Source organism: Mycteria americana, unplaced genomic scaffold (assembly GCF_035582795.1).
Source record: "Mycteria americana isolate JAX WOST 10 ecotype Jacksonville Zoo and Gardens unplaced genomic scaffold, USCA_MyAme_1.0 Scaffold_39, whole genome shotgun sequence".
NCBI classification, from domain to species: Eukaryota; Metazoa; Chordata; class Aves; order Ciconiiformes; family Ciconiidae; genus Mycteria; species Mycteria americana.
The window spans coordinates 1,241,671-1,269,532 of record NW_027445626.1 but is presented as its reverse complement, the minus strand read 5'-3'; the positions used below and the strand labels follow the sequence as shown (position 1 = coordinate 1,269,532).

Below are 27,862 nucleotides of genomic sequence, written 5' to 3'. Positions count from 1 at the left end.
AGGACCCATCTGGCAGCAGTGAGGGCCAGGTCCCCCCATGCCAGAGGCGCCAAGAGTGACTCATGCAGTCACCCACAGCCTTGGGGAAGGGCATGAGATGGATGAGGAATTTTGGGTTGTGCCCCTGGCAGGCAAGGGTCCCTTGGCCCAAGCAAAGGTATTGCTTGGAGAGGAGGAGTGCTGGGCTTGGGCAGAGGAACAGGGTGGCACGTGGCACCTCATTCCTCCCCCAGGGTCACCCCACAAGAGCATGTCCAGGGGGACAAAAGCCCATCCAGAAGTGCTGCCTCGCTGCCCGGCCTCTCATGTCTGTCCCAGCCTCTGGCTGCCTTGCGCTTTTGGGTTTGCCAGCACTTTACTGGCTCTCCTCTGTACCTGCCCTTGCACTGGGAGCTCGTGTAAGCCCAGGGTTGCTCTTCTGTCCACTCTTCTGCCCTCTGCCCAGCTGTTGGCCATGGACATGCATGCCCAGCAGTGCACTCTGGTCATGCCTGAAGACCTCTTTCCCGGCAGGTGCCAGAGCGGGAGGCTGGCACAGACACTGACCACAGGTACAGCCTGACTGTACCTTTGCCCTGTGACATGTCTCATCTACCAGCAGCACCCCAACGGCCCAAGACCCCCCTGGAACCGGGTACATTTCTGGTGGCACCAAGGAGTTCCTCATGCTGGGCCCTGAGCTCAGTGGGGCAGAGCAGCCTGAAGCAGCCAACAGTGCCTGGGAGCATTTCCCCAGACTCCAAGTGCTCTGGCTGCTGCAGTGGCCAGGGACCAGTGCTGGGTAGCCCAAGGTCTCTGGGGCAGCAGCAGTGTGTCTGAGAGATTCCTGTGGCTGTGAGTTTGGGAGAGAAGCAAGCCCACAAGTGCTGTGCTGATTTCTGAGGAGCAGCAGGGGGGGAACGATGTTTTTGTGCCATCAGCAACCCTGAGAGCAGCTGGTGTGCTCATGGGGCTTTTTGCCTTTGACCACTGTGGAGATCAGATGGGACATGATCAGGGGAGTGCCAGAGGGTTCTGGGAACTCTCAGGGGTCCTTGTTTGGTCCAGGATCTGTCTGGCTGGTCAGAGAGAATAGCCCCTACTAAGGATGTACAGTGATACATGATGAGGACGCTGGGAAAACTGTTTGCATCTTACACTTTGATCCCAAAGTTGCCAACATGGTCTGCAGGCTCTGCTGTGGGTCTGCAATAGACACATACCCTTGAGTGCTGTGCTGGTGTAGAGAAGGGGTGCAGGGGGTCCTGGATGTGTTTGTGTCACCAACACTCCCCCAACATCTTCCTCTGGGCTGTGCAAGGGGCCATTTGGTCATGGCTTGCTTGGAGGTGATGTGGCAACGTGGGCATTTAACTGCCAGAGAGCTCTCAGTGGTTTTGATTTTCCCAGGCTTTGTCCGGCTGGTAGAAGGGAAGAGCCACTGCTCAGGACGAGTGGAGATCCATGATGGGGGCCAGTGGAAAACTGTCTGTGACTCCCAATTTAGTCCCAAAGCTGCTGACGTGGTCTGCAGGGAGCTGCAGTGTGGTGTGGCCCTGCCTGTTGCTGGGGCAGCTCACTTTGGAGAAAGGCTTGGTCCCATCTGGGATGGAGAGCTGCAGTGTGTGGGGAATGAATCCCTCCTCAACTCCTGCCCCAGGGGGTCCCGCAGGGACCAGCCCTGCACCCACATGAACAGCGCTGCTGTCACCTGCACACGTAAGGACTCAGGGTGGGGTGTTGAACACTGGGGATGTGCCGGGGATCGGGGAAGAGGGCAAGGACCGTGCTGGGCTGGGCGTGAGGACAGGAGGGCTGATGGGTTGTCTGCAGCATGAAAATAGTGCAGAGGGAGAAGAAAGGCATGCTGTGCCTCTGGCCTCTCCGCCAGCTTCTGAGGGTACAAGAGCACCAATCCACCCTCAGCCCTCCTCCTCTCTCCCCAGAGTACACAGGCTTCAGGCTGGTGAATGGCAGCACGGCGTGTGCGGGGAGGGTGGAGGTCCAGGTGCTGGGGACCTGGGGGACCCTCTGTGCCTCCCGCTGGGATCTCTCGGATGCCCACGTTCTCTGTCGTCAACTCAACTGCGGGTTTGCCGAGTCCCTTCCTGGAGGAGGGCATTTTGGGAGAGGACTCGGACCAGTCTGGAGAGACTCATTCCACTGTGACGGGACTGAAGTCCACCTGGGGCAGTGCCCAGTGATCACCCTGGGGGCCTCACCGTGCTCCCATGGGAACAACGCCGCTGTCATTTGCTCAGGTGAGCGCCAGGAAAATGCTGCATTGAATCCTTTTGCCCCTTGTGTGTGACATGGCCACCCAAAGCAGGGGTCCCATGGCAGTACCAGGCTGAATTTCTTCCTGGAGAAAGCCTTGCATCCCCAGAAGCCTTCTGGAGGGCTTTGCCTGGTCAGGCTGACCGCTCTGCTGTGGAGAGGTGAGGACAGAATGGAGGCAGGCACCTGCCCTCAGGGCAGCGGCTTAGGCCCCCGCACCACTGCCAGGCCTGTGCTCCTGTGTTTCTTTCCTGTGGGATGAGCCCAGGTCACGGCTGTGGGGCTCTGCTCCATCCCTCTGGCTGCAGACAACCGCATGCCATCGCCACAGAGAGCCCTGCAGAGCCTCATCCCACCACCCAGGCAGGAGCAGGAGCTGCCTGGGTGCCCCCAGCAGCAGCAGAGCTGGGTGTGAGCTGGAGAGCAGGCACGGGCTTTGCCCTCTCCTCTTGTCAGCACAAGGCTCAGACTTGTCCTGTTTGGTTGGAAAAGTCCCCCTTGCCCTCCTCCCTGAAGGGTGCCATGCTCCCCAGTGCTGCCGATGGCTGTGGCCTCTCTGCTCTCCCCAGGCTCAGCCGGCTTTGCATCCCTGCGGCTGGTGGGTGGAGGGAGCCGGTGCGACGGGCGAGTGGAGATCTTGCAGCGCGGGACGTGGGGCAGAGTCCTGGATGACCAGTGGGACGTGCAGGAGGCCAACGTGGTGTGCCGGCAGCTGCAGTGCGGACAGGCAGAGGCAGCCTACAACCCCCCAAAGCCTGAGCGAGGGATGGGCCCCGTAGGGCTGCGAGGGGTCCGGTGCACAGGGAATGAGACCAAGCTGACCCTCTGCAACACCTCCCTTCCTGAGAGTGCACTGGCGGAAGGGGTTGCAGAGGACGTGGGAGTCATTTGCTGGGGTGAGCAGTGCTTCATGGGCCCCCGGGATGATGGGGTGTGTGGGTAGCCAGGCCCTGACAGCCACTGGGGTTTCTCCCCACTGCAGGGAGCCGGCGGGTCCGTCTGGTGAACGGGTCTGGGCGCTGTGCCGGAAGAGTGGAGATCTACTACCAGGGCAGCTGGGGGACCATCTGCGATGACGACTGGGACCTGGCTGATGCTGCTGTCGTTTGCCACCAGCTGGGCTGTGGAGGGGCGGTGGAGGCGGCCAGCTCTGCTCGGTTTGGGGAAGGCTCTGGGCAGATCTGGCTGGATGGCGTGACCTGCTCTGGGGACGAAGCTGCTCTCTGGAACTGCCCTGCCAGGCCCTGGGGGCAGCACGACTGCGGGCACAAAGAGGATGCGGGAGTCATCTGCTCAGGTCTGTGCTGGCAGCTCTGGTGGGAGTCTGGTTTGAGGGGAGGCCAGGACGTGGGGAGAGCCGGGCATGGCCAAGGCTGTCCATGGCTGCCTCTGAGCCCCTGCCTGGGGCTGTCCTGTGCACACCCATGCACGGGCACCCTCAGTCCCTCTGGGGGCCCCTGGGGAGCTCAGCCGTCCCCGAGTGTTAGCAGGAAGGGCAGGGGTGTCTGTGCATCAGGGACTTCTCTCTGCTCTTGGGTGCAAGGGGCACGTGCTGGCCCTGCCCCTGCCTGGCTGAGGGCCTGGGGAGTGCAGAGGTGTCCTGGCTCCCACAGCCCCACACCAGCCTCTTCCCCCTTGCTGCCTTTCTTCCCAGAGTTCCTGGCCCTCAGGCTGCAGAACAGCGACGGCTGCTCCGGGCGCCTGCAGGTTTTCTACAACGGGACGTGGGGGAGCATTTGCTCCAACTCGATGACTCTCAGCACGGTGTCGCTGGCATGCAAGGAGCTGGGCTGCGGGGACGGAGGATCCCTGGAAAGACGCCTGCCCTATGGCAAGGTGTCTGGCCCTGCGTGGCTGGATAACGTGCAGTGTGGGGAGAAAACCAGCTCCTTCTGGCAGTGTCCCTCCACTGCCTGGGACCCGCAGTCATGTGAACACCTGCGAGACGAGATCCACATCACCTGCGATGGTAACTCTGAGCCACTCGGGCACAGTGTCACCCCACCTCCTGCTTTCCTCTATGCACAGCCAAATGCAGAGGGGATATTCCTTTCCATGTCAGACCCTTCTGCTGCCGTTGGCACAAACATGACCAAAGCCACACAAGTGCAGCAGCAGTTGTCACCCAGGTTTCCAGCAGCACCTGGGGGAGGCAGAGGCATCTCCAGGGGAGGTCTCAGAAGAGATCAGACAGGCTTCAGAAGAGCCTCCCCTCCATAGACACAGTACTGCTGCTCTGTGAACCAGGGACCTTTAGGGGCTGAGCAATCAGGGTCCCCCCAGTCCTGCGCGTGTCCCCTGAATGACCGGGCTTCAGTTGCTGCCATGACCAAGATGGTACAGGGAGGCACAAGAAGAGCTCAGCCTCGCTCTCTTCTGCACCATCCCACACAGCAGCCCCTTCACTTCAGTGTTTCTTTCTTCAGGGACACACCCAGAAATGTCCCCGGAGCCCTTGGCCCCATGCCCCAACTCCACGAGCTGCACAGGTATTGAGCTGCTCCTCTGTGTCCCCTTCTTGTGTGGCAGGGCTCTGCCTGCTGTCTCAGTGCCATGGGAGGTCTTTGCCTTCTGCAGACAGGGAGAAGATTCGTGCCGTGGGAGGCGAGGACGGGTGCTCGGGCAGAGTGGAGGTGTGGCACCGTGGCTCCTGGGGGACGGTGTGCGACGACTCCTGGGACATGCGGGATGCCGAGGTGGCGTGCAGGCAGCTGGGCTGTGGTCCTGCAGTGTCTGCCCTGAATGAGGCTGCATTTGGGATGGGGCAAGGCCCCATCTGGCTGGAGCAGGTGGAGTGCCGGGGGACGGAGCCATCCCTGCAGGACTGCTGGGCCCGGCCCGGGGATGGCGGTGCTTGCCGGCATAAGGAAGACGCTGCCGTGCGCTGCTCAGGTGAGCGGCAGGGCTGGGACCCCTTGCTGGAGTATTGGCAGGGACCTGGGGAAGGTGTTTTGTCAATTGGTCCTGGCATGGCCCCTGACCTCCCAAGAGCAAGAGCGTTCCTGCAGAGTGCAGGAGCCTGGTGCCAGGCAGGGAGCAGCCTGGGTGGAACTGGGTGTCCTCTGGGCAGTGCCCATGGGGCCCTAAAGCCCCAGAGCTATTCCCTGGGCAGCCTGTCCCACTTGGGCTGCCTGCCACCCAGAGCAGAGGCCCTGGGCCCTGTCCCGGTCTCCCTTTCTGGCACTACTGGAGGGGCAATTTGGGTGGGATGTGTCAGGGATATCTACAGACACACACGCGGTTTGTTGGGGAAGAGGCTCCCCGATACCTGCACACCCACCCTCTCAGCCCAGCTCTCCTTTTCCTCCTCTGCAGCTCCACCCAGGACAGCAGCATCCCCAACCCGAGCAGGTAACTGGTCCTCTTGCCTGAGGCTGGGTATCCCTGGGGCCAGGCTGTGACCCACAGCTGGATGGAAGAGGCTCCTTGCTGGGCTGGGAAACTCCCAGGAGGAGGCACTGGGGTGGTGGTGGTGGAGTTGGGGATGGTTGGAATGTACTCAGCATGGTGGATGTTTGCCCATAAGTCACCCCTGGGACCCTCTACCCCCTGCTGCCTTGTGTGATGGGAGTCAGGGCTGGTGCTGCCCCATCGTCTCCCACACCTGGTGCTGCCCCTTCCATGTTCTTGCCTATACAGGTCCCACTCGGGGCCCTTTGCCCAGCAGCAGGAGAGTCTCTGTGCCCGTCATCATCTGCATCATCCTGGGGGCCCTCCTCTGCCTGCTCCTGGCCCTCCTGGCTGGGCAAGTGCTAAGGGCCAGGTCGGGACGCAGAGGTGGGTCCTTCCACAGCAGTCCCAGGTGGACATGTCTCCTGAAAGATCTGTGGGGTGCTGTGGGGTGTCAGTGAGGGTCACAGGCAGAGCTGGAGGGGATGAGACTGTGTGCTACCACCTGTCCCATGCACCGCCCCATTGACTGCCTGGCCATGGGGCACCAGCAGCAAGGGTTAGAGAGAGCCCAGAAGCATGGGGGGCTAGCACTGGGGCAAGGAGAGAAATGGCAGGCTGGGGACGGCCAAGGCTGGCAGTGCTCTGGGTAGTGCTGGAAGGGGCTCTGGGGGAACAGAAGATGACAGCAGGCATGTGGGGCAGTTGGGTCCATCTCCGAGGTGTCAGGTCCCCAGCCTGTCCCTCTGCCCAGCCCTGCCCACCCCATGGCAGGGCAGGGGCCCTGCTGTAGACCCATGGGGCAGATAGGGAGCAGCTCCAGGTGGAGAGGAAACATGGGAGCTGCTCCAGGGTCAGACAAGGGGGCATGTCCCAGGGGCCAGAGGGGCATGAGAGCTGTCTCTGAAAGGATGATGCGAGGGGGATGCTGCCCCAGATGATCTCCACAGCAACGTTCCCCTCACTGGAGATGCAGCAGCCGTACCTGGAGAGTGCAGTGGGGCTGCGCTGTCAGACCAGTCCTGGGCTGGCCCAAGCAACAGGTCTGGGGAGCACAGTGGGATCCCATCACCCCTCTGCCTCTCCCTGGGCCAGCCCTGCCTCTGTCCCCAGGCTACCAGACAGCTCAGGAGCTCTTTCCCGAGGCCGTGTACGAGGAGATCGGTTACAGCCCAGTGTGGGAGAAGCAGGCGAGGTTTGGTCGCTCAGGTGGGTGTGTGTCCTCCCTGGAGGCACATCTGCAGGACCCTTTCCCCTGGGCCCAACCCAGAGATGATCCCCTGAAGCCCCCCACACTGTGGTCCCTGCAGCGCTGGGGCCGTGTTGTCTGTGGGGGAGAATCCAGGGTGTAGGTCCAGGAGAGGAGCTTTCTCCCCACCAGCTTTGCCCGTCCCAGCTGCACAGCCCCTCTCTTCCTGCCCCTGTACCCCATGTGACACCTGAGGAGTGAGGGAACGGGCTGTCCTAGGGCAGCTCTGGGAGCACCTTGGAGACAGTGTTTGTCCTGGGGGAGCCGTTTAAATTCCCCGCCCTCCTCCTCATGCAGTCCCAGCTCTGTGGGTCCCCCTTCCCCAGCAGCGCTGACCATGAGACAGGTCAGTGGGGCTCGCTCCATAACACCTGCTGTGCATCTCTCCAGGCTCCAATGCAGAGGAGTCCCTGACCCAGCTGCAGCGTTACCCTGGGGACACCGAGGATGAGGATGATCTGAGATCAGCACCAGGTAATGGAGACAGGAAGGTGTTGGTCTCCCTGTAGACATGTGATGGACAGAGGTGTCACGGAGTGTCACCATGAGAGATGGGGAGGACATGGGGGTCTCCTGTGGTGCTGTCAACACCAGTGTCTCAACCCTGTGTTTCCATGTGCATCGTCCTATCCTCTGCTCTGCAGGACATATCTTCTCACTGTCAGCACCTGCCCTCTCCTTTCAGATGTTCTTGTTGTGCCTGGAGGCAACCCAGCAGATGGCTATGATGATGCCAAGGAGGTTCCTGACTTTGGGGAGGGTGCTGCTCCCGAGCAGGGAGCTTGGGAAATGCCCAGGGTGCCAGAGGAGGGCTCCAGGGATGCACTCGGAGGTGAGAGGGAAAGATAGCGCTGCTGGTTCCTGGGGTGCCATCCCTGGTGCCACCCCTGTCGCTATGGTCCTGACACCCAAACCTCCTGGGGAGAGGGAACCTGCAGCGGGAGCTTTCCTTGGAGGGACTGTGGGTGGGAGAAGGAGCCGAATGTGGTGAGGAGCAGGGAGGAAGGTGATGTACAGACCCCATGGGCCAACTGCACTGTCCTCCCTTGCTGCTTGCAGGGGGCAGCCTGCGCTCCCGGAGAAGTGCTGGGGTCCCTGGAGCTGAAGGAGACACCTCGTCCCTGTCCCTGGGGAGCATGGGCTATGATGATGCTGAAGAGGTGTCTGTGGCACATCCCCACGAGGACACAAAGGCTGTGACACGGCAGCTTGGTGCACAACAGTCCCTGAGCCCCAGGCCAGGAGAGCCCATCCCTGCTGTGCAGCTGGGTGCAGCCAGGAGGGAGGAGAGCTCTGTGCAGCTGGGAGAGCTGTGAGCACCAGGGAAACATCTCCCTTTACCACGGGCAGCAGAAACCGCCTGCAGTTTCCTCTATTTTTATTCCTGCTTTTACACTCTGCGTCCATATTGGTTCTTATTAAAATTCTCTGAGGGCTTTGACCCAGAGCTGGGGCTTGCCTGCCCAGGTGTTGGGTCACCTCCCTGAGGCTGATGAGGGGGAGCAGAGAACGATGACACAGTGGTAGGCAAGGGGCACATCTCAGGGACAGCAGGCTTGGGGTCAGGCTGTGGGGCTGCGAGAGCCCATGGTCCCTGGGGAATAATCCTGCTGCTCACCCCAAAACACCCCAGCCATCCCCAGGGGGGATCATGGCCCACGGATTACCTCCCACAATGGTGAGGATGCAGCTCTGCTCCCCACTGCCCCAGCACAGGGTGCAGAGCCACTTTCTGGGACACACGGGCTGAGATTCCCTCTCCTCATGCTCTGCCAGGACCCCAGTCTCCATGGGCTGTTCCATGGGCTCCAGCCCGCACCTGCCTGAGGCTGGGGAGTCAGGGCAAAAGCAGCCCTGGAGATGCTGGGGATTGAACCCAGGACCTCCCACATGCGAAGCAGGCGCTCTGCCACTGAGCTACATCCCCTTGACACCTGCCAGCAGGAGAGACACTCTCCTCCCGTGATGTGTCTTTGATGAGCACAGTCCTGTTGTCCCCTGCGTGCCCAGGGACCCTCAACGCCTTTGCAGGGCAATGGGGCAGAAGGAGGCTCTTGCTGCAGGTGCTGCTCCCACGCTCTGGCCCACTGCGGGATGGGTCGATGGAGAGGAGAAAACCCCTTCCCCTGAGCCTCCTCTGCCACCCAGGGCAAAACCCCTCTGTGCCACATCTGTCCCCAACTCCACAGCAGGAGCAGTGCAACAGGGTGAGGGAAATGCCCTGCCTGGGGTGAGGTGCCCGCAGGCTCCGATGGCATCCCAGGACATGCTGTGGAGGGGACGTGGTGGCAGAAATGTTATACCCACTCCTCCAGGCACCAGGCCTCCCCCTGCAGCCCTCTGTTCCCCAGCATCCCTGGAGGTGACTTGAAGAGCAGGCTTCCATCTCCATGGGGCTGGTCATGGGGGTTGGGCTCAGGGACCTTCCCATTCCTTCAGCACTGATGACTGTCCTGGCAGCAAAGCAGTGCCCTGGGACAGCCCTGGCTGGGGTCTCTGTGGCAGGGTGGGTGACTGTGTTCAGCTGGTAAATCAAAGGCTGATGGTTTGACCACATGCAGGGATGGTGTCCTCATGGTGGCACAGCTGGGACAATTGTGTTGCCCAATGCCATACCATAGATTTTTTCCCTGCTGAGCCCCTGCCTGGCAGAGAGGGTTTGGGGGAATCAATAGCAGACCACAGTGCCTGTGAATTTCTGGAGTGGTTGAGTGGAGTTAAGGGGATGGACAGCTCACCTCTTCTGCTTTGCACACATGACCCCAAAACCCATCCTCAGCAATGACTCTCCCGTTCTTGCTCAAGAAACACCTAGAAGGACTCTTCTGGAGCAGTGATAATCCTGCAGGCACTACCCCTGCGGCCAAGCATGTTCAAGCTCGTGCTCAAAGCTGACAAGACAGTAACTGTGCTTGGACAGACAGTCTCTCCCTCTCACCACCTCTCACTTGCGCTCAGTCACAACAAAAGCCAAACTCCTCTGCAGGTGCATCTCTAAGGAGATGGCTGTGAGGCTGCAGAACTGCACAGAATTAGAACATGCACGTTGCTGTGCGACTGTAGTCCAGCACGTGCCATTCCTTGGGCTGACTGGGGAGAGCCTGAGGCTGGAGACAGAGGGAGATGTGCTGGGTCACAACTGTCACTGTGTTCCTGAGGGGCGAGCAGGGCTCTGTAGCAGCAAGAGGTTGCAAGAGGGGAGCCCAGCAGCTTGTTGGAGCTCATGAGCAGGTCTTTCTTCCTCTGTGCAGGGACTGATGGCTGTGAGGGGCTGCAGCTGGTCTAGCCAGTGCAGTCTGGTGGGTGAGTCTATTTGGGCACGGCTTTGCCAGCTGTCCTTGGCACATCAGAGGTCTCGCTGTGACAGACCTCTGGAGGGAGGGTGCTGCCATTCAGGCCTCAGCTCCAGGGAGTGCCTCTCCCTGGGACTGGGGTCACAGTGGCCTCCCCCATGGGCAGTATGCTCTGGTCTGCAAGCTGAGGCCCAGGTGAAGGATGTGTGTGAGGAGGGGAGCAGTCTGTGCACCATCAAGAATGACAAAGAGGAGAGAGACACGGTCTTTGCAGAGACCCCACAAAGGAAAGGTGGCAATTGCTGTGGAGCATGGAAGGAGGGACAGATGGAGAGCACCCCAAAGAAGCACTGAATGGAGAGTCCTGTTGAGGGGAAGGCTGGGGACTTGTGGAGCAAGAGGAAGGCTCCTTCTAACCCACAGATCTGCAGCTACAGTTCAGGGGCAGTGTTCTGGCCAGAGATGAAGGAGCAAGGAGGACAGGGTAGGCTGGCAGAAGCAGGCAGGCTCTGCAAAAAACTGAGCGAGGATACCACTGTATCAGCCCAGGGCTGAACCAGGGACCTTTAGATCTTCAGTCTAATGCTCTGTCAGCTGAGCTACTTCAGCCCTGCCCCAGCAGCCCTTGTCCCAATTCCACCCCTGCCAGGCCACAGGCTGACACACATGAGGAGCATTCCTTAGGGAGGGTCCCACGGAAGAGCTGTTCCTGGCCCTGGGCAGAGGGACCTGTCCTCTCCCTGCCTCCATGGCCAGGTGGACTCCAGATTTGTGTGGAGGCCAGCTTACACTGGGCATGCCAAAATGTGTGTGGGACTTCAGTCCAAACGTGACAGTGGCAAAGCAGGTGGGCCGGCCAGGCACGTGTAACTGTAAAGGCTGAGGGTGGAAGAAGTGTGGGGCTGTTGGAAGACCTTATCTCCTTCCCCATGGAAGGCCTCCTCCCCACCCTTTTTTCCCCAGCTCAGCTTCACTCCTTTATTCCCAACTCTTCTACCTCCTCCCCTCTGAGCAGCGCTAGGCCATGGGGAATGGGGGTTGTGGTCAGTCCAGAACACGTCCTGCCTGCTGCTCCTTCCTTCTCACACTTTTCCCATGGGGTCCCTCCTACAGGCTACAGGCCTTCAAGATGAACCTGCTCCACTCTGGGCTCTCCACAGGCCACAGTTCTTTCAGGAATTACCCAACTTCTCCAGCATTGGGTCCTCCACAGACTGCAGGGCTCTACCTTCTCCACCATGGTCTTCTCCATAAGCTGCAGGAAAATACCTGCTGTGCTGTGGTATTCTCCATGGGCTGCAGGAGACTATCTGCTCTGGTGCCTGGACCACCGAGGGGGTGGTTCTCCTCCTTCTTCATTGTGCCTTCTTCATTGCATGGTGCCCTGCAAACACCATGGTGTTTGCAGGGCAGTTTCTCACACTTTTTTTTCCCCCCTAACTCCTATCCCAGTCTGGCAGTTGTGCCCCTTCTTAAATACATTTTCACACCCGTTCCACCAGCTTTGTTGCTGGGCTCAGTTTTGGCCAGCGGTGGGTCTATTTTGGAGCTGTCTGGACCCAGCCCTGTCTGGCATGGAGGCAGCCCTTGGTCTTCTCTCACAGAGGTCACACATGCAGCCTCCTCGCTACCAAAACCTGGACATGGACACCAGTGCACTGTGTAAAACTTTGCCTTGCTAAATGACGTCCCCTGGTCCTCCCTCATCAAGAGATCCAGCCTAGTTGCTGGGGAGGAAGAGAGAGCAAGAGAGAAGGCCTTGATGCTGTGAAAGCACTCTTCCACAAATAGCTACAACACTGGTGTATTATAAACACTGCGTTGGTCACAAATCCCAAACATGGCACCATACGGGCTGCTATGCAGAAAATTAACTCCGTCCCAGCCAAAACCAGTACAATCTACCTGGAAATATTTCCCAGGATTAGCTGCTCTATCACCTTCCCAGGGCTCAAGGAGAGGCTGACTCGTCTCTTGTTCCCCAGGTCCTCCTTCTTGCCCTTCTTGAAAATAGCAGTGACATTAGATTTCTTCCACTCTTTGGGCACATCCGTATCTCAATGCTCGGTAAAAGATTCTTGGGAGTGTCCTCGCAATGACATCTGCCAGCTCCCTCAGCACTCATGGGTGCATCCCATCAGGGCCCGTGGACTTCTGTATGTCCAGTTTGCGTAAGAATTCCCTGACCTGATCCTCTTCCAGCAGGGCTATGTCTGCCTGGCTCCAGGCTTGCCCCCGTCATCTCTGGCACCTGGTATTCCTGAAGGCTGGTCTTGCTAGTAAAAGAGGAAGTGAAGAAGGCATTCCGTACCTCAGCCTCTTCCAAAAGAAGGAAGTGGCAACAGGAGGCACCAGGAGAAAGCAGGAGAAGGAGGAGGCAAGAGGAGGACAAGGATGCAACAGAAGCAACAGGATTAAAAATTGGAGGAGGCAAGAGGAGGCACCAGGAGGAGGAGGAGTCAACAGGAGGCCACAAGCAAAGGAGGAGGAGGAGGACTCAACAGGAAGAGGAGGCAATGGGATGCAAATGGAGAATGAGGCAGTAAGAGGCAAGAGCGGGCAAAAGGAGGCAAGAGGAGGGAAAAGGAGATGGACATAACAGGACATAAAGGACACAAGAGGAGGAAAGAGGAGGAGGAGGAAGACGCAACAGGACGCCAATGGAGTTAAGAGGAGGAGGTGGAAGCAAAAGGAGGCAAGAGGCGGGCACTTGAGGCAAGAGGACAAGGAGGAAAAAGAGAAGGTCCCCAGATGCAACAGAAGAGGAAAAGGAAACAGAAGGCAACAGGAGGAAGAGGAGGTGGCAAGAGGACAAAAGAGGAGGAAAAGCAGGAGGAGAAGGAGATGGAGAGAAGAGGAGAAGACAAGAGGAGGAGGAGGAGGAAGAGGCAAGAGGAGGCACCAGCAGCAGGAGAAGAGGAGGCAAGAAATGGAAACAGGAGGCAAGAGGAGGAAGAGGAGGCAACAGAAGGCAAAAGGAGTGGGAGGAGGGAATAGGAAGAGGAGAAGGAAGGGAAGGAGGAGGCAACAGGTGGTAACAGGAGGACACAGGAGGAGGAGGCAACAAAAGGAGGAGGCAAGTAGAGGCAACAGAAGGAAGCAAGAAGAGGAGGAAAAGAAGGAGGAAGGAACAGGAGGCAAAAGGTGGAGGAGGAAGACACAGAAGGTAACAGGCAGAGGAGGAAGAAGAGGAGGAGGAGGAGGAGAATTAGGAAAGGTCAAAGCAGGTGGCAAGAGGAGACAACAGGATGAGGAGGAGAATGTGGAGGAGAAGGAGGAGGAGGAGAGGAGGAGGCAACAATGAGCAACAGGAGGTAAGAGCAAGAGGAGGAAAAGGAGGCTGCTGGAGGCAACAGGATGCACCATCAGGAGAAAGAGAGGGAGGTAAAAGGAGGCAGAGCAGGGAGGAGTTGGAGGAAGAAGGGGAGGAAAGAGGAGGCAAATGGAAGCAAGAGGAAAAGGATGAGGAGGAGGAAAAGGCAAGAAGAGGAGGAGAAGGAGGAGGCGGCAGGGGCAAGAGGATGGTGGGGCAACAGGAGGCCACAAGAGGAGGAAGGGAAGGAGGAGGAGGCAAAAAGAGGCAAGAGGAGGCAACAGTAAGAGAAGGAAGCGTAAGAGGAGGAAGGGGAAAAGGAAGAGGAGGAGAAGAGAAGGCGGAGGAGGAGGAGGTGGAGGAGGAAGAAAAGGAGGAGGAAGAGGAGGAGGAGGCAACAGGAGGCATGAGGAGCCAAAAGGAGAAAGAGGCCTAGGATGCAACATTGGGTCAGCACCAGGCAACAGGAACAGGATGCGGAAAATAAGGTAAAGGAGGCAAAGGAAGGCAACAGAAGGAGGAAGAGGAGGCACAGGGGGTTGAGGAGGAGGAGGAGCAGGAGGAAGCAACAGGAGGTACCAGAAGGAGGAGATAATATGAGGCAAGGGGAGGAGGAGGAGGCAACAGGAAGCAAAAGGAGGACAAGGAAACAAGAGGCGACTCCTGTTGCCTCCTCCTCCTCCTGCGGCCTCCTTTTGCCTCTTGGTGCATTCTCCTCCTCCTCCTGCTCCTTTTCTTGCCTCCTGTTGCCTCCTGAGCTCCCCTTTTTTCCCTCTTGCCTCCTCTTCCTTTTTCCTCCTACTGTTGCATCCTGTTGCTTCCTCCTCTTCTTGCCTTCTCTTTCCTCTTATTGTCTCCTGGTGCCTCCTCCAACACCTCCTCCAGATTTCTGCTCTTGCCTCCTCTTGCCTCCTACCTCACCTCCTCCTCCTCCACGTGCCTTCTCACTAACCCAGGATCTGTCCGTTGGCCACCTTTGGTTCAAAAAGAAACTACTCCTCTATTCCTACACTTCCCCCTCCTCAAAAAAGTAGGGTAAATAGATATGGAGCATAGATGACTTAAGGACAGTATTGTAATCTTCACCTGATAGCAAGGAGAAGGGAGGGTACAACTAATTCCAAAATATCCTTGAAAGCTTCTTCATTTTTCCTTCTCTCCAAAGCTCAGCCTGCGTACAGCTTGAAAGGACTACCTCAAATCTCTGCAACCCAAATCCCTCCAAACTTTTCTCAGCGAAGGTCTTTTAGCTTTTTAGCACTTCTGCCCGGCACTTCAGCACACTGCCCAGTCTCTGGTTTTTAGCTGGGTGAAGTCAAGGCACTCCCTTGCAACGCCTTCCCTACAAAAGCCTTCTCTTCATGCTGATCCCACTTGTATCACCTCAGGCTATGTACGCCTCCATCCTCCTTCTGCAGAGCTCCATTGGATGGGCAGTTTTCCTCTTTCTTTCATGCTCATTCACCTTCACAACCTTTTTGTATTGTATGCATAGCAAATATTGTCTGAAGCAACACATCAATCCCCCACAGCTTCACCCATTTCCCATTGCAGGCTGAGATATTTCTCCTCTTTGAGCAGACATTGTGCAAAGCTGCTCCACAGATGGAAACACACTTCAGTGCTGCATATTCATTTGGGCTAAGAAAGACATTAAAATATATTCTGAGCTAGTTTTTCAAAGACACAGTTTCCACGTGGCAAGCAGATTCAGTACATAAATGCCGCGAGCCAAGAGAGAGGGGAAACTAGGGGAAGCTGTATTGTCTAGACTCACAACTTCTCTGTCAGTGAAGTCCCACAGCCTGTGGGAGATTTTCAGTAGTTGGCCCTATGGGAAGATTTGTTCCTTGGGCCTCTTGGCTCGAGCCTGCTGCATTCACTTTCCCAGCAAAGGGAAAAGTTCCAGTTCAGCTATGAAGCTTTTGCCCATGCTGCCTGGAGAGCCAGGACACTTGTGTCACACAACAGCCAGTGTCAGAGTGAAGCTGGAGGAAGTGTGAATTGGAATGACTTGGGCTCAAATGGGAACTCAAATGCTGAGCTGTCAGGACCACATTGGCTGCAGTTAGATGTAAGTTACCTGACACCCCTGTGACTTCAGAGGAACTCTAGTTGGCAGAGTTCCTCACAGCCCTCACTGGGGGCAAGGTGTCAGGGAGAGGGGAGCACGTTTCCGTTTCCCACATCCCAGGACAGTGCCCAAACCATCCTCCCCTTGCCCTCTGGCATCTCATTTCTTGAGATGCACATTGGCTGGGTCTTCTGGCAGTAAACCTTCAACAATCCTTCAGGTGCTTGGGTGATTTCCCTAAGACGATCAGTATCTAAAAAAGAAGAAAAAGCAACACAAAGCAACCTACAAACAACCCGCCAACATGAATCTGCCTAAATCTCAATAGCTGCAACATAGCAGTTTGCATCTCTGATAGCCACTCTGGGCAATGCCAGTTCAATCAGTAGTTGCAATGTAAACCATCATACCCCATCCTCAAGGACAACTCTAAAGCAGTTCAGATGAAGGGTGGTCTTTCAAAAGTCACTGGTTGCGTCCCCAGCTGGCATGGACACTGCTGATTCCCCACTCCACAGTGGCAGAGCTTGGATCCCTTCTCGGGACACACTTCTTGACAGGAAGCCGCAGCCATGGGGGTATCTCACCTGGTTCTTACTGGCACTTCACTCAGCATCCATTTTGGTGCACATCTTTCTTTTCTGTGTCTACTCTGTCCACACATCAGAATCACAGAAAGACAAACACTTCATAAAAGTTTGTCATAAAGCCCTTGTTACAGGAAGGAAGTCTCCCCATCAGATCTGGAGGGAGCCAGGAAGATTGCCATCAGCACTAGGAAGATCCACGAAGCTCAAGGCCTTTTCTGAAGTGCAGCAAATTCTTGCAACCACGATTTGAGCCTGGAAGTGGGAAGGAGTTGATGTGTGTGGGTGGAAGTGGAATAAGTGTGTTGTGGGAGTATGTCAGGGCCCTTGCGCAAATCAAGCATGATGGAAACATTTCCACCTTGTGCACATGCATCCGCCGAGGAAATGGGGAAAGCCCGCTGCTGGGGCTGGATGGGCTCAGTCATGCCCCATGAGCTGACCTTGCTCTCTTTTGCAAGAAAGAAGAAAATAGGAGGACTCAGTTTGCAATATCTAAGTCAGCCAGTGGGAAACAAATAAGTAATGACATTGTTGGAGGGGGGGATCAGATTATGAGAAGGAAAGAATGGAGAAGTAATGATTTCTATGTCTAAAAAATGGGGAAAATGAGACCCAGCTTGTGTATGTTTCTTCTGCAGAAAGATCTACTTTTTTTTCCCGAGGGGCTGACCCTATCAGACTAGCTTTCACAGTTCTCCTCTGTTAGAAAGGCCAGAGAACACGAGGGATGGGATTAATCTACTCGCATTTAGACATGCCCAGTGGAAGGGCTTGAGTCAGCTGCCCACTTCTCACTGCCAATCTGGAAATGCCCTAAGGAATCCCAGACATGGAACAATCCCACCCCTCAGCTTGGCTGGGTAACGGAAGAGAAATCAGCATGTCTAGAGTAAGTTTTCTCCCACTCCTGGGCAGATGTGGCATTTCAACAGCTCCCGCTTGCAGCATCCCAGTTGTGTCTACTTGAAAGAAAGAAGAAAGGCAGGGAATGTTGTTACACTCTTCAACACCAGACCTATCCTTCTTTAAGACACAAATGCTCTTCTCCCACTTCTCATTCCCCAAACACTCCCAAGATTCTGCACTTGTAAAGATATGCCTGGCACACAAAATATGCACTTACGAGTTGTCCACACTTGACACAACCACAACCTGATTATTCCTGGTGGATCACAACTAGTATGAGCTCTCGATGCAGGCCACAGTTTTTCTCAGTGCATTTCCAAGAGCCCCCTTGACTTCCCTGGTCCGCAGGCTGTAGAGGAGTGGATTGACCATGGGTTGAGGATGGTGTAGAAAAAGGAGAGCACTTTCTTGAGCTGCCTCAGTGAGGCTGTTCTGGGAATCATCTAGACAACAATGAGGGTACCATAGAAAAGAGTCACCACGATGAGGTGAGAGGAGCAGGTGGAGAAGGCCTTCTGCCTCCCCGTGGTGGCTGGGATCCTCAGGATCGCAGCTATGATGCAGATATAGGATGCCAATGTGAATACAAATGGGAAGACTACATCCAGAAAGCAGATGATGAAAGTAACCAGTCTCAGCACGGTGCTGTCACTGCAGGCAAGCTCTAGCAATGGGGCAAAATCACAGAAGAAATGATCACTTGCATTGGGACCACAGCACTGTGACTTGAAAAATAGCCTGGTGACTATGGTAGACATCAGTAATCCTGCTAGCCAAGAGCCAGCCACCAGCTGGAGACAGAGCTTCCAGTTCATGAGGCTTGCGTAGAGCAGGGGTTGACATATGGCCAAGTACCGATCAGAGGACATGGTGGCCAGCAGATAACACTCGGTACCTGCAAAACTGCCAAAGAAAAAGAGCTGTGTCATGCAGCCTTGAGCAGAAAGGGCTCTGTCCCTGCTTAGGAAGCTGGCCAGCAGCCTGGGCAGCATTCTGGAGGTACAGCACATTTCCACACTGGAGAAATTCCCCAGGAAGACCAACATGGGAGTGTGAAGGTGCTGATCTGCCACCAGCAGCACAACAATGAGGATGTTAACAAACATGGTCCCCATGTAGGTGATGAGAGAGAGGAGAAAGAGAGGCATCTGAAGCTTGGGGACATTACGCAGTGCCAGCAGGAGGAACTCCACTGGTGATGTCCGGTTGTCCCATTCCTCTTTCTCCATGAAGCACGGTAGGACTTTCTTTTCCCCTCTTGGCAGGAAGGGAACCTGAGGAAGGGCATGCGCTTCTGTGTTTGTTGCAAAAGGAACTGGGAAGCAGCAACTGCCAGAGACAACATGGAGGTTTTCCCTCATCTGCCTGAATTCACACTTGGTTTAGGGGCTCCATTCCTTGTGAAAGGGCAGGAAGAGTTTCTCTGAGAGGGCCAAACTACTCTTCTTAGAAGAACCTCCTCTGATTAGAGCCATGATTTGCCGCAATGAGGTGCCTATTTCTGTGGAATGAAAGAGAAGGTTCATTTGCTCACATTAGGTGATGACGCTTGAAGTTCTTCCAAGTAGTACCCAGCATAGGCGTTAGACAAGTCCTGCTTTCCAGCAGCAGAAAGATGGGCCAGACAGGAAAGCCCCATCATGCAAAAAAGCCTTTAGGGGAACGCATCGTGCCATAGACTCTTTCTTCACACTGAGGAAGAATGGACACGAAAGAGGGTTAGCGGTCTCAACTCCCTGAAGCATTTGCTTTCTGATGAGCCCATTCTGTCCCTGGCAGTGCATCTCTTTCCACGGAGCAAGAGTGGCCAGGAGTTACTAGCTTGGTAGTTGAAGGCACTGCAAAGGGTCTGTTAGACAGGAGACTTACAAGCAGATGTGAACTTGGGAGGGAAGGGCAGGGAAAAACAAATTCCAGAGAAGAGGTGACTGAGTTGTTTAAGCCAAATGAGGAAAAGCGATGTTGCATGAGGAGGAGGCAAAAAGGACAGGGGTGATGACCACTGGCTGAACATCTTTTCCTGCTCTCCTTCAATTTCTGAATGCATTTGGGCTGCTTCCCTGCAGCAGCACAGCACCTGGACCTCAGTATTCCCATCTCAGTTCTCAGGGCTCCATATTCAGCACTGCAATGAAGACAGAGTTGTGTCCCGAGGGCAAGTGGGGGCTGAGGCAGGGCAGGATCATGATCAAGCACAGGGTTCCACTAAATGCCTGATACATGCCTGCTTGCCTGCCCAGGGAACATCCGTGGCTGAAAGAGAGAGCACTTTGCCCACACCTCCTCTTTGGTTTTTCATAACACTCGGCTCAGACAAAACACTGTCCCGATGATTCCCTCTCTCAAACTTGATACCTTTTACAGCAACATGGAGATGGCCAAGGCAGGCACCTAGGCAGCCCAGAGAGTTCCTGGGATGGAGGAGCCCTTTTACTGAGTGATCCACCCAACCTACACTGGGATGCCTTATTACTGAAGGTGCTTCCTTGGGCAGGGTGCCTCAGATTCACTGCTCTCTGGAAATCACATGCCACGTTGATGGCTAAGAGACATCTGTGAGATAGCTGAGGGATTGAGATTCATCCCTATGATACAAGCAAGATGGAGAAAGAGACAGAGACAGATTCAGAGAGCTAAGAAAATAAGGGATATGTATTGGCACACTGGCCCCATACACTCTGCCCCAACCTCTTCACGTCCACTGAGGTGTGTGAGTGCCCACCAGCTTATGCCCCACAGCTCTGACTGTAGTGACAACCACGCTGCCGGTATCTCTGTTCAGCAGTGTCACGGACACAGGGAGGGTCTCTAGAGGAAAGAGTGAGCTGGAATGAGAAGACATGCAGGACAGGACTGTACCAAGCCACATGGTCTCAATTCATAGTTGCCACTGTGCAAAGAGCCACTGGCACGTTAAGCCCACCCGCCTCAGCAAATCCAGCACCTACCTGTAATCCCCAGCATGATGTGATAACCTTTCCTTTGAGTCTTCAGCAGCACCTGAATGTCTCCAGCTCTGCAGTGCCTGCTGGGTTTATAGAAGAGTCTCCTGAAGGTTCCTGCTGCAGCTCAGAGTTCTGTTTTTGTCACAGAAAGTGAGCACTGCGCAACTGAAACCCTGTGGGGATGGAAGCCCTGAGCTGCCCTCCCCTGGACCTCTGTGCTCTTAGGAAGAGGGGAAATGAGGCAGGGGAAGGAGCCATGAGCTCTTCACACTCCTGGAGCAGAACTCCAATGAGATATGTGCCACAGCTGCTCCTTCCAGACTCCAGGAATGGCCAGTGGGGAGAAAGGAGGCATTTCCTCCAAGCTGAGGAGACTGGCAATGTGGGACAGGATGAATCACCCTCAGGGGTGCCAGGCTCTGCCCGTTGAGGAGAGAGGAAAACCAAACCTCTCCCAGGGGCAAAGGTGCCTAACTTGCTGGGGGCTAAAGGGAGATCAGCTACTGATCTAGACTGCCAGTTGGGATTCCACCCTCTTAAAGAATGCTGCACAGGGTTCTCCTTTGCTCTGGCTTTAGGGCAAGGGGAGCAAGAGGCCATGATACCTCTCAGCTCTGTTGACTTGTACCTCATGACACGTAGACTCCCTGGTCTCTCCACTGAATGCAAAGGGAGAGAGGGACCCTGGGACGTCATTTGGGGTAAGCAACTGCCTAGAGCATGGGTCTCCAGTGAAGTCAGAATTGGAGGTGAGTGCTGTGTCCAGTGGGATCTTGAAAACCTCAAAGGATGGACATTCCATAGCCTGCCTGGGCAACCTTGTCCAAGGTCTGTCTGTCCTCACGGTCAATGTTCTTGCTGTTCCAGGTCAGCCTCTCCCCTCTTTCAGGTTATGGCCATGTCTTTTGTCTTTCTGCCATGCACCTCTGTAAAGAGCCCAGCAGCTCTGCCTTTCCAGTAACCTCCTCTTAGGTTCTGGAAGGCTGCTAGGACATTCTCTTTAAGCTGTCTCTTCATCAAGCTAAACAAGAGCCACTTGCCTCACCTTGTCCTCACAGCTCAGGTGCACTGTGCCCCTGACCATCTAGTGGTCTCTGCTGAGTTCATGAGGGCTTGTATGTGTCTGTCTTGTACGGGGTGGTGGGGTGCCGAGTGCAGTATTCCAGATGTGATCGGATGAGTGCCGGTCTAATGAGCCTGTCTATTGCCTACTCTCCTGTTGATACAACGCCAAGTGCTGTTAGCCTTCTGCGCTGTCAGGACTCACTGCTTAATCCAGGCTGACCTACTGTTCACCAAGGTCTGCAGATCCTTGTCAGCAGAGTTGCTACCCAGTCACTCCATCTGCTCTATCTATCACCATTCTAGAGCATTAGTCTGTGCCACATTTCTTTCTGTCAGGATGGATGGGGACATTTCTTTTTGGTCCAGTCCTCCAATGCCAAAGGAATTGGCATTGCTGTCTAGCTCCCTGGAACTGGCAGTCTGCCTGTTGAACAAATTGACTGCAGCCCTCTGGTTTTGTGTCTTCCAAAAACTGGAGGAGGTCCATCTCGTATGCTTCTCAGGTCATTGGTAAAGCTAGTAACCAGGAGAGGCCTCAGAGCAGACTCCCAGAGAGTTCTGTTTGTAGCTGGCCTTTGGGTAGAGTGTGGACTATTCCCCATTACCCTTTGGGAGCACTAATCCAGCCAGGTTTTCATCCAGTCTTGTATACCATCCAGGCCATAATGTCCCAGGTTGGAGACAAGGACTTCTGAGGACCAGAATGGTCAGAGAGACTCTTTCTCCAGGCCTGCAGACTGAGCTGACACTGGCTACCCAGGGGGTCAAAAGTGGCTTGTCTTCTTCCAAGTCTTCAGCAAAACAAACATCAGGAAATCCTTCTCTTTTATCTCCCCTCAGGCCTACTTCTCTGCTTAGCTTCATGGACTCAGTTCAACTGCTCTTGAAGTTTGGGGGTTGTCAGAGGCCTGAGGGAATTAATTAACCTCAATCACCCTGATCAGCCTCAGCTGATGCCTTCATCCACAGTCATGGCCTAGGAGCTCTAGGCCTTAAGTCCCAACCTTATCCTGTGCTGTAGGAGTGCTGGTCTCCAGATCAGCCTCTGACTCTCCCATGCCCATGCCCATGCTCATGCCCATGCCCATGTCCATGCCCATGCCCATGCTCTCATCTGGCCACAGAGCCCTTTGATCTGGGCCTCAACTGCAGACTGACTTCCTGGCTTGACCTTGGCACTGCCATATCACTATGGACCTGCTTGGCGATCGCTGTACCTGAACCTCATCCTAATTAATGGATTGACTTCCTGGCTTCACTGCAGGCCACCATCCCCAGGCCTGTCCTGCTTGCCTTGCTGAGATACTGTGGGGCTGGGGCCTGGCTGGAGAGGCACCTGTGCTGCCAGCCATGGTGTCTCCCTCAGCTTCCAGCTCTCCTTCCTGTAGGGAGCAGCGCTGCTCTTGCTGCTCCCTGATAGAGGAGTTCTCTTCTGTCCAGCTACAGACATCTTTATTACAACACCTGCTCCTGACCTCATCCTCTACCCTCACTTCTGATTCAGCAGGAAGAAAATACCCCCACGGTACCCCCAAAGGTATTCAGGAAGTATAACTCATCCCACTTCATGTGGACAGCTGAAATCACTCTCCAATCATCTGTTTCTCTCCAGGGACCATCTTTCTTCCTCCAGATGAACACATGGTCCTTTTGGCCAATGGAAAAAAGAATAGAAAGCAGGTGACTTATCAGATGAATCTGAAAGCAATAGTCTAAGGTCAAAATCTCAGGTCTGAACTGAAAGTATATTAAGATGTAAGCTCACATCTGATCTCTGATTCAGCATCTGATGTGAGGCCCTTTTCTGTGGTCAGTGGAGAGAGATCCGTTAAGTGGTGAGCATAGAGTCACCCAACTTAGGACATGATGAATCACAAAAGGGAAATTTTTCTTTTCCTATGGGTAGCAGAAAGAAGCAAGAGGAGTGGCTCAGAAAAGGTGATCTGGGAGAGGTTCATCTCAGGTAGCTGTAAATATCTCCACAGAAGCCATTTGCAATGAGTCAGTCTCATAAATCCCAAGAAGGACGTCCTTTCAAGGTAAAATTTGTCTGAGCTGACTGAAAGGGGTTTTGTCTTCGGTTCACTGGCAACCCACAGAACATGTAGTAGCCTCCTGGCTGTACAAAAGAAAGAATTGGTTTGAACTGGATCAGAATAGTTCTTTGTTCATTTAACAAAGTCCTGGAAGTGAACTTGGATGCTTCTTTTCTATATTTATCTGCATTTTCAACTCAGTGACTAAAAAAATAATAAAATCCATTATTCAACCAGCTCAAGTGCCAGAGAGGTGGATCGTTATTTAGGGGATCCTTATCCACCTAAGGAAGTGTGGTATTTACTGTCCACATCCATTACAGGGAGGAGACCCTGCTCCTCAGGCCATGCTGCTCATGGTGCATAACTACTATGTCTCCTGGGTCTCATCTGGCCTACGAGGATTCCCTCACTACAAGGAAGACATTGAGGCACAACTTGAGGCCATTTCCTCTTCTCCTGTCACTTGTTACTTGGGAGAAGAGAATGAGACCTACCTCACTACAACCTGCCTTCAGGTAGCTGTAGAGAGCGAGAAGGTCTCCCCTCAGCCTCCTTTTCTCCAGACTAAGGAACCCCAGTTCCCTCAGCCGCTCGTCGTCACGCTTGTGCTCTAGATCCTTCACTAGCTTCGTTGCTCTTCTTTGGACATGCTCCAGCACCTCAATGTCTTTCTTGTAGTGAGGGGCCCAAAAGCGAACACAGTATTCAAGGTGTGGACTCACCCGCGCCAAGTACAAAATGATGATCACTTCCCTAGTCCTGCTGGCCACACTGTATCTGGTGCAAGCCAGAACGATTTTTCACAGCAAGAACGTTTTTCCTGAAGGCCTTTTCAGTCATTCAAGAGTTGAAAATCCTCCTTTTCACACTGCTGCTGGTGATTGATCTGCTCGCTGTCATGCAGAATGCAGTCACCATTGCCATCGTTTGGTTCCACCACTAGTACCACACACCCAGGTATCCCTTCCTCAGCACCTTCTCCTTCTTGGATGTTTGGTTCACTTTGGTCATTCCCCCTAACATGTTTGTCAGCCTCGCTTGGAGATAAAGATATCTCTGCGGCTGCTTACAAGTCCCAGACCTTCTTCTCTGTCTTCCTGCGCACAGCTGAGTTTAACCTATGTGTTGTGATATGTTTTGATTGCTGCAAGGCCATTTGCAACCACTCACACTACTCTGTCCTTACGAACTCCTGGTTGTGCTCCATGCACATGTTTACCTGTTGGGGAATGGCATCTCTAGCCATGCTCAGCCCCACCATCTTGTATGCCATTAGGCCCTCGGAGCCCAATGTAGACACTGCTGCTTCTGCGGCGTCATCCCTTTGCTGAGAGCAGCCCGCATGGGTACCAGCTACTATGAAACATGAGCGTTGCTGTCTCCTCTGCTGCATTGCTGAGCTCCTTCATGCTGACTACTGTGGTTTATGCCTACATTAGATGCACCATCCTGAGGATACCCTCTGTGCAAAGGCACCATAAGGCCTTCTTCACCTGGATATCCTTCACCTGCATGTCCTATATCTCTTCACTCACTATTGCATATGCTAGCTGAACGTTTGATGATGCGGGGCCTGAAGAGAAGCTGCTTTTTTGTAAGCTGCCTGCAAATTTGCAGGTTCCCCTAGGAGTGTGCATTGAGGAGAAGAACAATTGTACATGATTTAGGTGTCACCCAACAGAGTAAGAGTCTTTGAACCCTTTGAGTCTTTGAATGGACCCAGAAAATGGAAACTGGGACTGTCACCTCTGATTCACTGATTCACTACAGTCCTACCGCTGTAGGTGACTGAGCTTGAGCTTTTGCTCAAATACAGCCAGTGGTTTAATCTCAGCAAGTTTCCCACATGAACCCAGTGCAGAGGTTCCCCTACACCGGACTAGAGGCAAAGAACAAGCCAGGCACTTGGGATCTAAGACTAGCCTGAGCCCCAAGCTACAATGTCAAGGCAAACATGGAGCGCTGCCCTAGACAAGAGAAAACGCTAGAGGCTGGTTCCTCCCAACCTATGTCTGGCATGCCAAAGAAAGGTTGCAAACCTCTTCCAGACACTCTTCTCTTGCTCTCCATTTAGGTCAGGACATTGGATAGTAATAGCAATGAGCAACTGTTTGGAAACAAGGGCATTTCAGTGCAGATGGATGTCAGATGAGAGAGTCTGTGTGCCAGACTGTGTGGAATCATAATGAATTTCAGTCATTATTTAGAGTACTAAAGAAGACGAGTTATACTTGGTCCCTAGTCCACCCCCTCCCCCTTTCCCGAAGAAGCAGAGAGCAAGAAGCTGTGGAAGAAAGCAGGGCATTGCAAAAGAGATCCTTGATATTACTTCTTTTGAAATGAACAGATTCTCAGGGATTCCTCGTCCAAAAAGGCAAGTACTGAAAAGCAGAAAGAATAGCTTTCAACATACTGATTGATTTGATTTGATTTGATTTGATGGTTTAGCATTTGTGCAATAGAAGAGATGAGTTTGGCACTTAGGTGTGACAGATGTTTGCAAGAGGTCTGAGTGAATTTGGAATTTCCCAGAATGGGATCATATAGCTAACAGCCTCTTTACAATCTTCTCTTCTGGAGAAAGAATCCTCTGTGAGTGTTTGAAAAAGGTAGAAAGAAGACAACAAATTCCCTGAGGACTCTAACTGAAATGTCAAACAGAACAATCAGGGTGTGAGAACTGCTTGAAGGACTATGTTTGTGTTAGCTAGGAAGACTGCAAGAAAGGAAAGAAGCAGAGAAGGAAGAACTTTTCATGCAGACTGTGAAATCATCACACTTGTTTTTTGCCATGCTCCTGTCTTGGCAGGATGAACTGAAATTCAGCATGGGAGCAGAAAATGAAACTGCAGTGACTGAGTTCATCCTAGCGGGTTTCTCAGGGCTTGATCAAAGACTACAGCTATTTATCTCTCTGGTCCTTCTGCTCCTATACCTGACAACAGTGATGGGGAAGGCAACCATCATTTTCCTCGTGTGTGTGTATCACCGCCTGCAAACCCCCATGTACTTTTTCATCAGCAATCTGGCCTTCCTGGAAATCTGGTTTACATCCTCCACAAGCATCAAATTGTTTGTGATCCTGGGTTCTGGTAGGAGAACCATCTCACTAAGCAGCTGCTTGCCCAATCCTGTTTCTATTTTGCCCTGGGCTGTACCGAGTTGGTTCTACTTGTTGTCATGTCCTTTGACCGTTATGTTGCCATCTGCCAGCCTTTGCGTTATGCTGCCATCATGAAGCTTCAGCTCTGCGTCCACCTGGTCATTGCTGCTTGGGTCATAGGCATCACAGTCTTGAGTTAGCATCTGGTCCTCCTCTACAAGCTGACTTTCTGTGGCTCGAACGAGATCCACCATTTTTTTGGTGACAACTCCCCCTTATTCAACCTGTCCTGCTCTGACACCAGCTTGCTGTGGAAAATAGAGTCTGTTTTATTATCATGTCTCATACTGGGTTCCCTATGTTTCACTCTGGCATTTTACATGGGCATCCTTTTCTGTATTCTACACCTGCCAGCAGCCTCTGGGAGGAAAAAAAGCTTTTACTACATGTTCTTCCCATCTCACCACCTTGGCCATTGCATATGGGAGCTGCATTGCTCCCTATGTGCGTCCTTCCGAGGATGTTTCCTTGGAGACAAACAGAATTGTAGCTTTGCTGAACACTGTCCTGTACCCATTCTTAAATCCGTTCATCTACAGTCTTAGAAACAAGACTGTGATACTGGCCCTGAACGAAGCCGTTGCAACAACACGGCTTTTCCCCTAATCATGATGCATTTCTGGACAGCAATTCCCATGAGCTGCTATCATATGTTAAATAACACCAATGCATATGTATGTAACCTGCAAATACAGAAGCCTCAGGAGATTGATGTTCTTGTTGGATTGTTTTTTGGTTAAGTGATAAGAAGCTCATCTGCACACACCAAGAAGGCACTAACAATGGCAGGAGGAGTAAGTCAGTTAATACCCTGCCCCAGCTGCTCCCAGACCCATCACAGGAGAGCCAGCAGCTCATCAAGAGCCCATCCCCACAAACCCAGAAGAGCACAGAGGCACAGTGGCAGGTGGGACCCCAAATTACAGGCTCCTGAGGAATGAAGACCTTGTCCCAGCTCCTTCCAGGGCTGCCCTGGGAGAGCCATCAGCCCCGTTGTCCAGGTGTGAAACCCATCAAGATGAGTCCCTGAGAGCAGCTCTCGGGATCAGCATTTGCACTAAGGGCATTGTTGCCTAGGGGTGTAGGACACATTATGGGATGCAGGGAAGAGCATTTTTGGATTGCACGGGACTTATTATGGAAGTTTAGGGGAGGACCCCGACCAGTGCCGTCTGTCCTGTCTTCTCATTAAACTTAATTTCTAACTCTTTCCTGTGTGAGGCAATCCCTTTTCTGCATGAACATGTGAGCACAGGGGTGTGAGTGCAGCAATTGGAGCAGGGGATCAGACAGCCCCTATGTCAATAGTGCCAGCACCTGAGAGACTGGAGTGTGTGTGGAAGGGGGTGTGTGTGTGACTGGGGTGTTCTGTACTAGCACCTGGAATGGGGCTGCGGCCTCAGGGGCTCATATGTCCAGGTGCCTGCAACTGGGGAGGCTGGTATCCAGGGGCAGCGACTGAGGAGACTGAGTGTCTGAGCCCAGCTGCTGGAGGGATCCACCTTGTACAGCTACAGAGAATAGAATAGAATAGAATAGAATGGAATGGAATGGAATAGAATAGAATAGAATAGAATAG

At 54.0% G+C, this 27,862-nt stretch overlaps 1 protein-coding gene, 1 non-coding gene and 2 pseudogenes across 2 annotated transcripts in view; 2 read left to right on the top strand and 2 right to left on the bottom strand.

Moving 5' to 3' along the window:
* Positions 1 to 454: 454 nt before the first annotated feature.
* The window catches only part of LOC142403600 (scavenger receptor cysteine-rich type 1 protein M130-like), a 96,797-nt gene continuing 69,389 nt past the window's right edge, over positions 455 to 27,862 (top strand). Inside the window, exons 1-5 of the mRNA XM_075489843.1 lie at positions 455 to 513; positions 599 to 684; positions 2,826 to 3,152; positions 3,239 to 3,553; positions 3,911 to 4,225. Of these exons, the coding sequence (XP_075345958.1) occupies positions 455 to 513; positions 599 to 684; positions 2,826 to 3,152; positions 3,239 to 3,553; positions 3,911 to 4,225 (1,102 nt within the window). The remainder of the gene's footprint in view (positions 514 to 598; positions 685 to 2,825; positions 3,153 to 3,238; positions 3,554 to 3,910; positions 4,226 to 27,862) is intronic.
* Positions 8,751 to 8,822, bottom strand: TRNAA-CGC (transfer RNA alanine (anticodon CGC)). Its single transcript has one exon. It is a non-coding gene; the product is annotated as a tRNA-Ala (tRNA).
* LOC142403556 (olfactory receptor 9G19-like) lies at positions 17,342 to 18,300 on the bottom strand (annotated as a pseudogene).
* LOC142403637 (olfactory receptor 6E1-like) lies at positions 25,912 to 26,889 on the top strand (annotated as a pseudogene).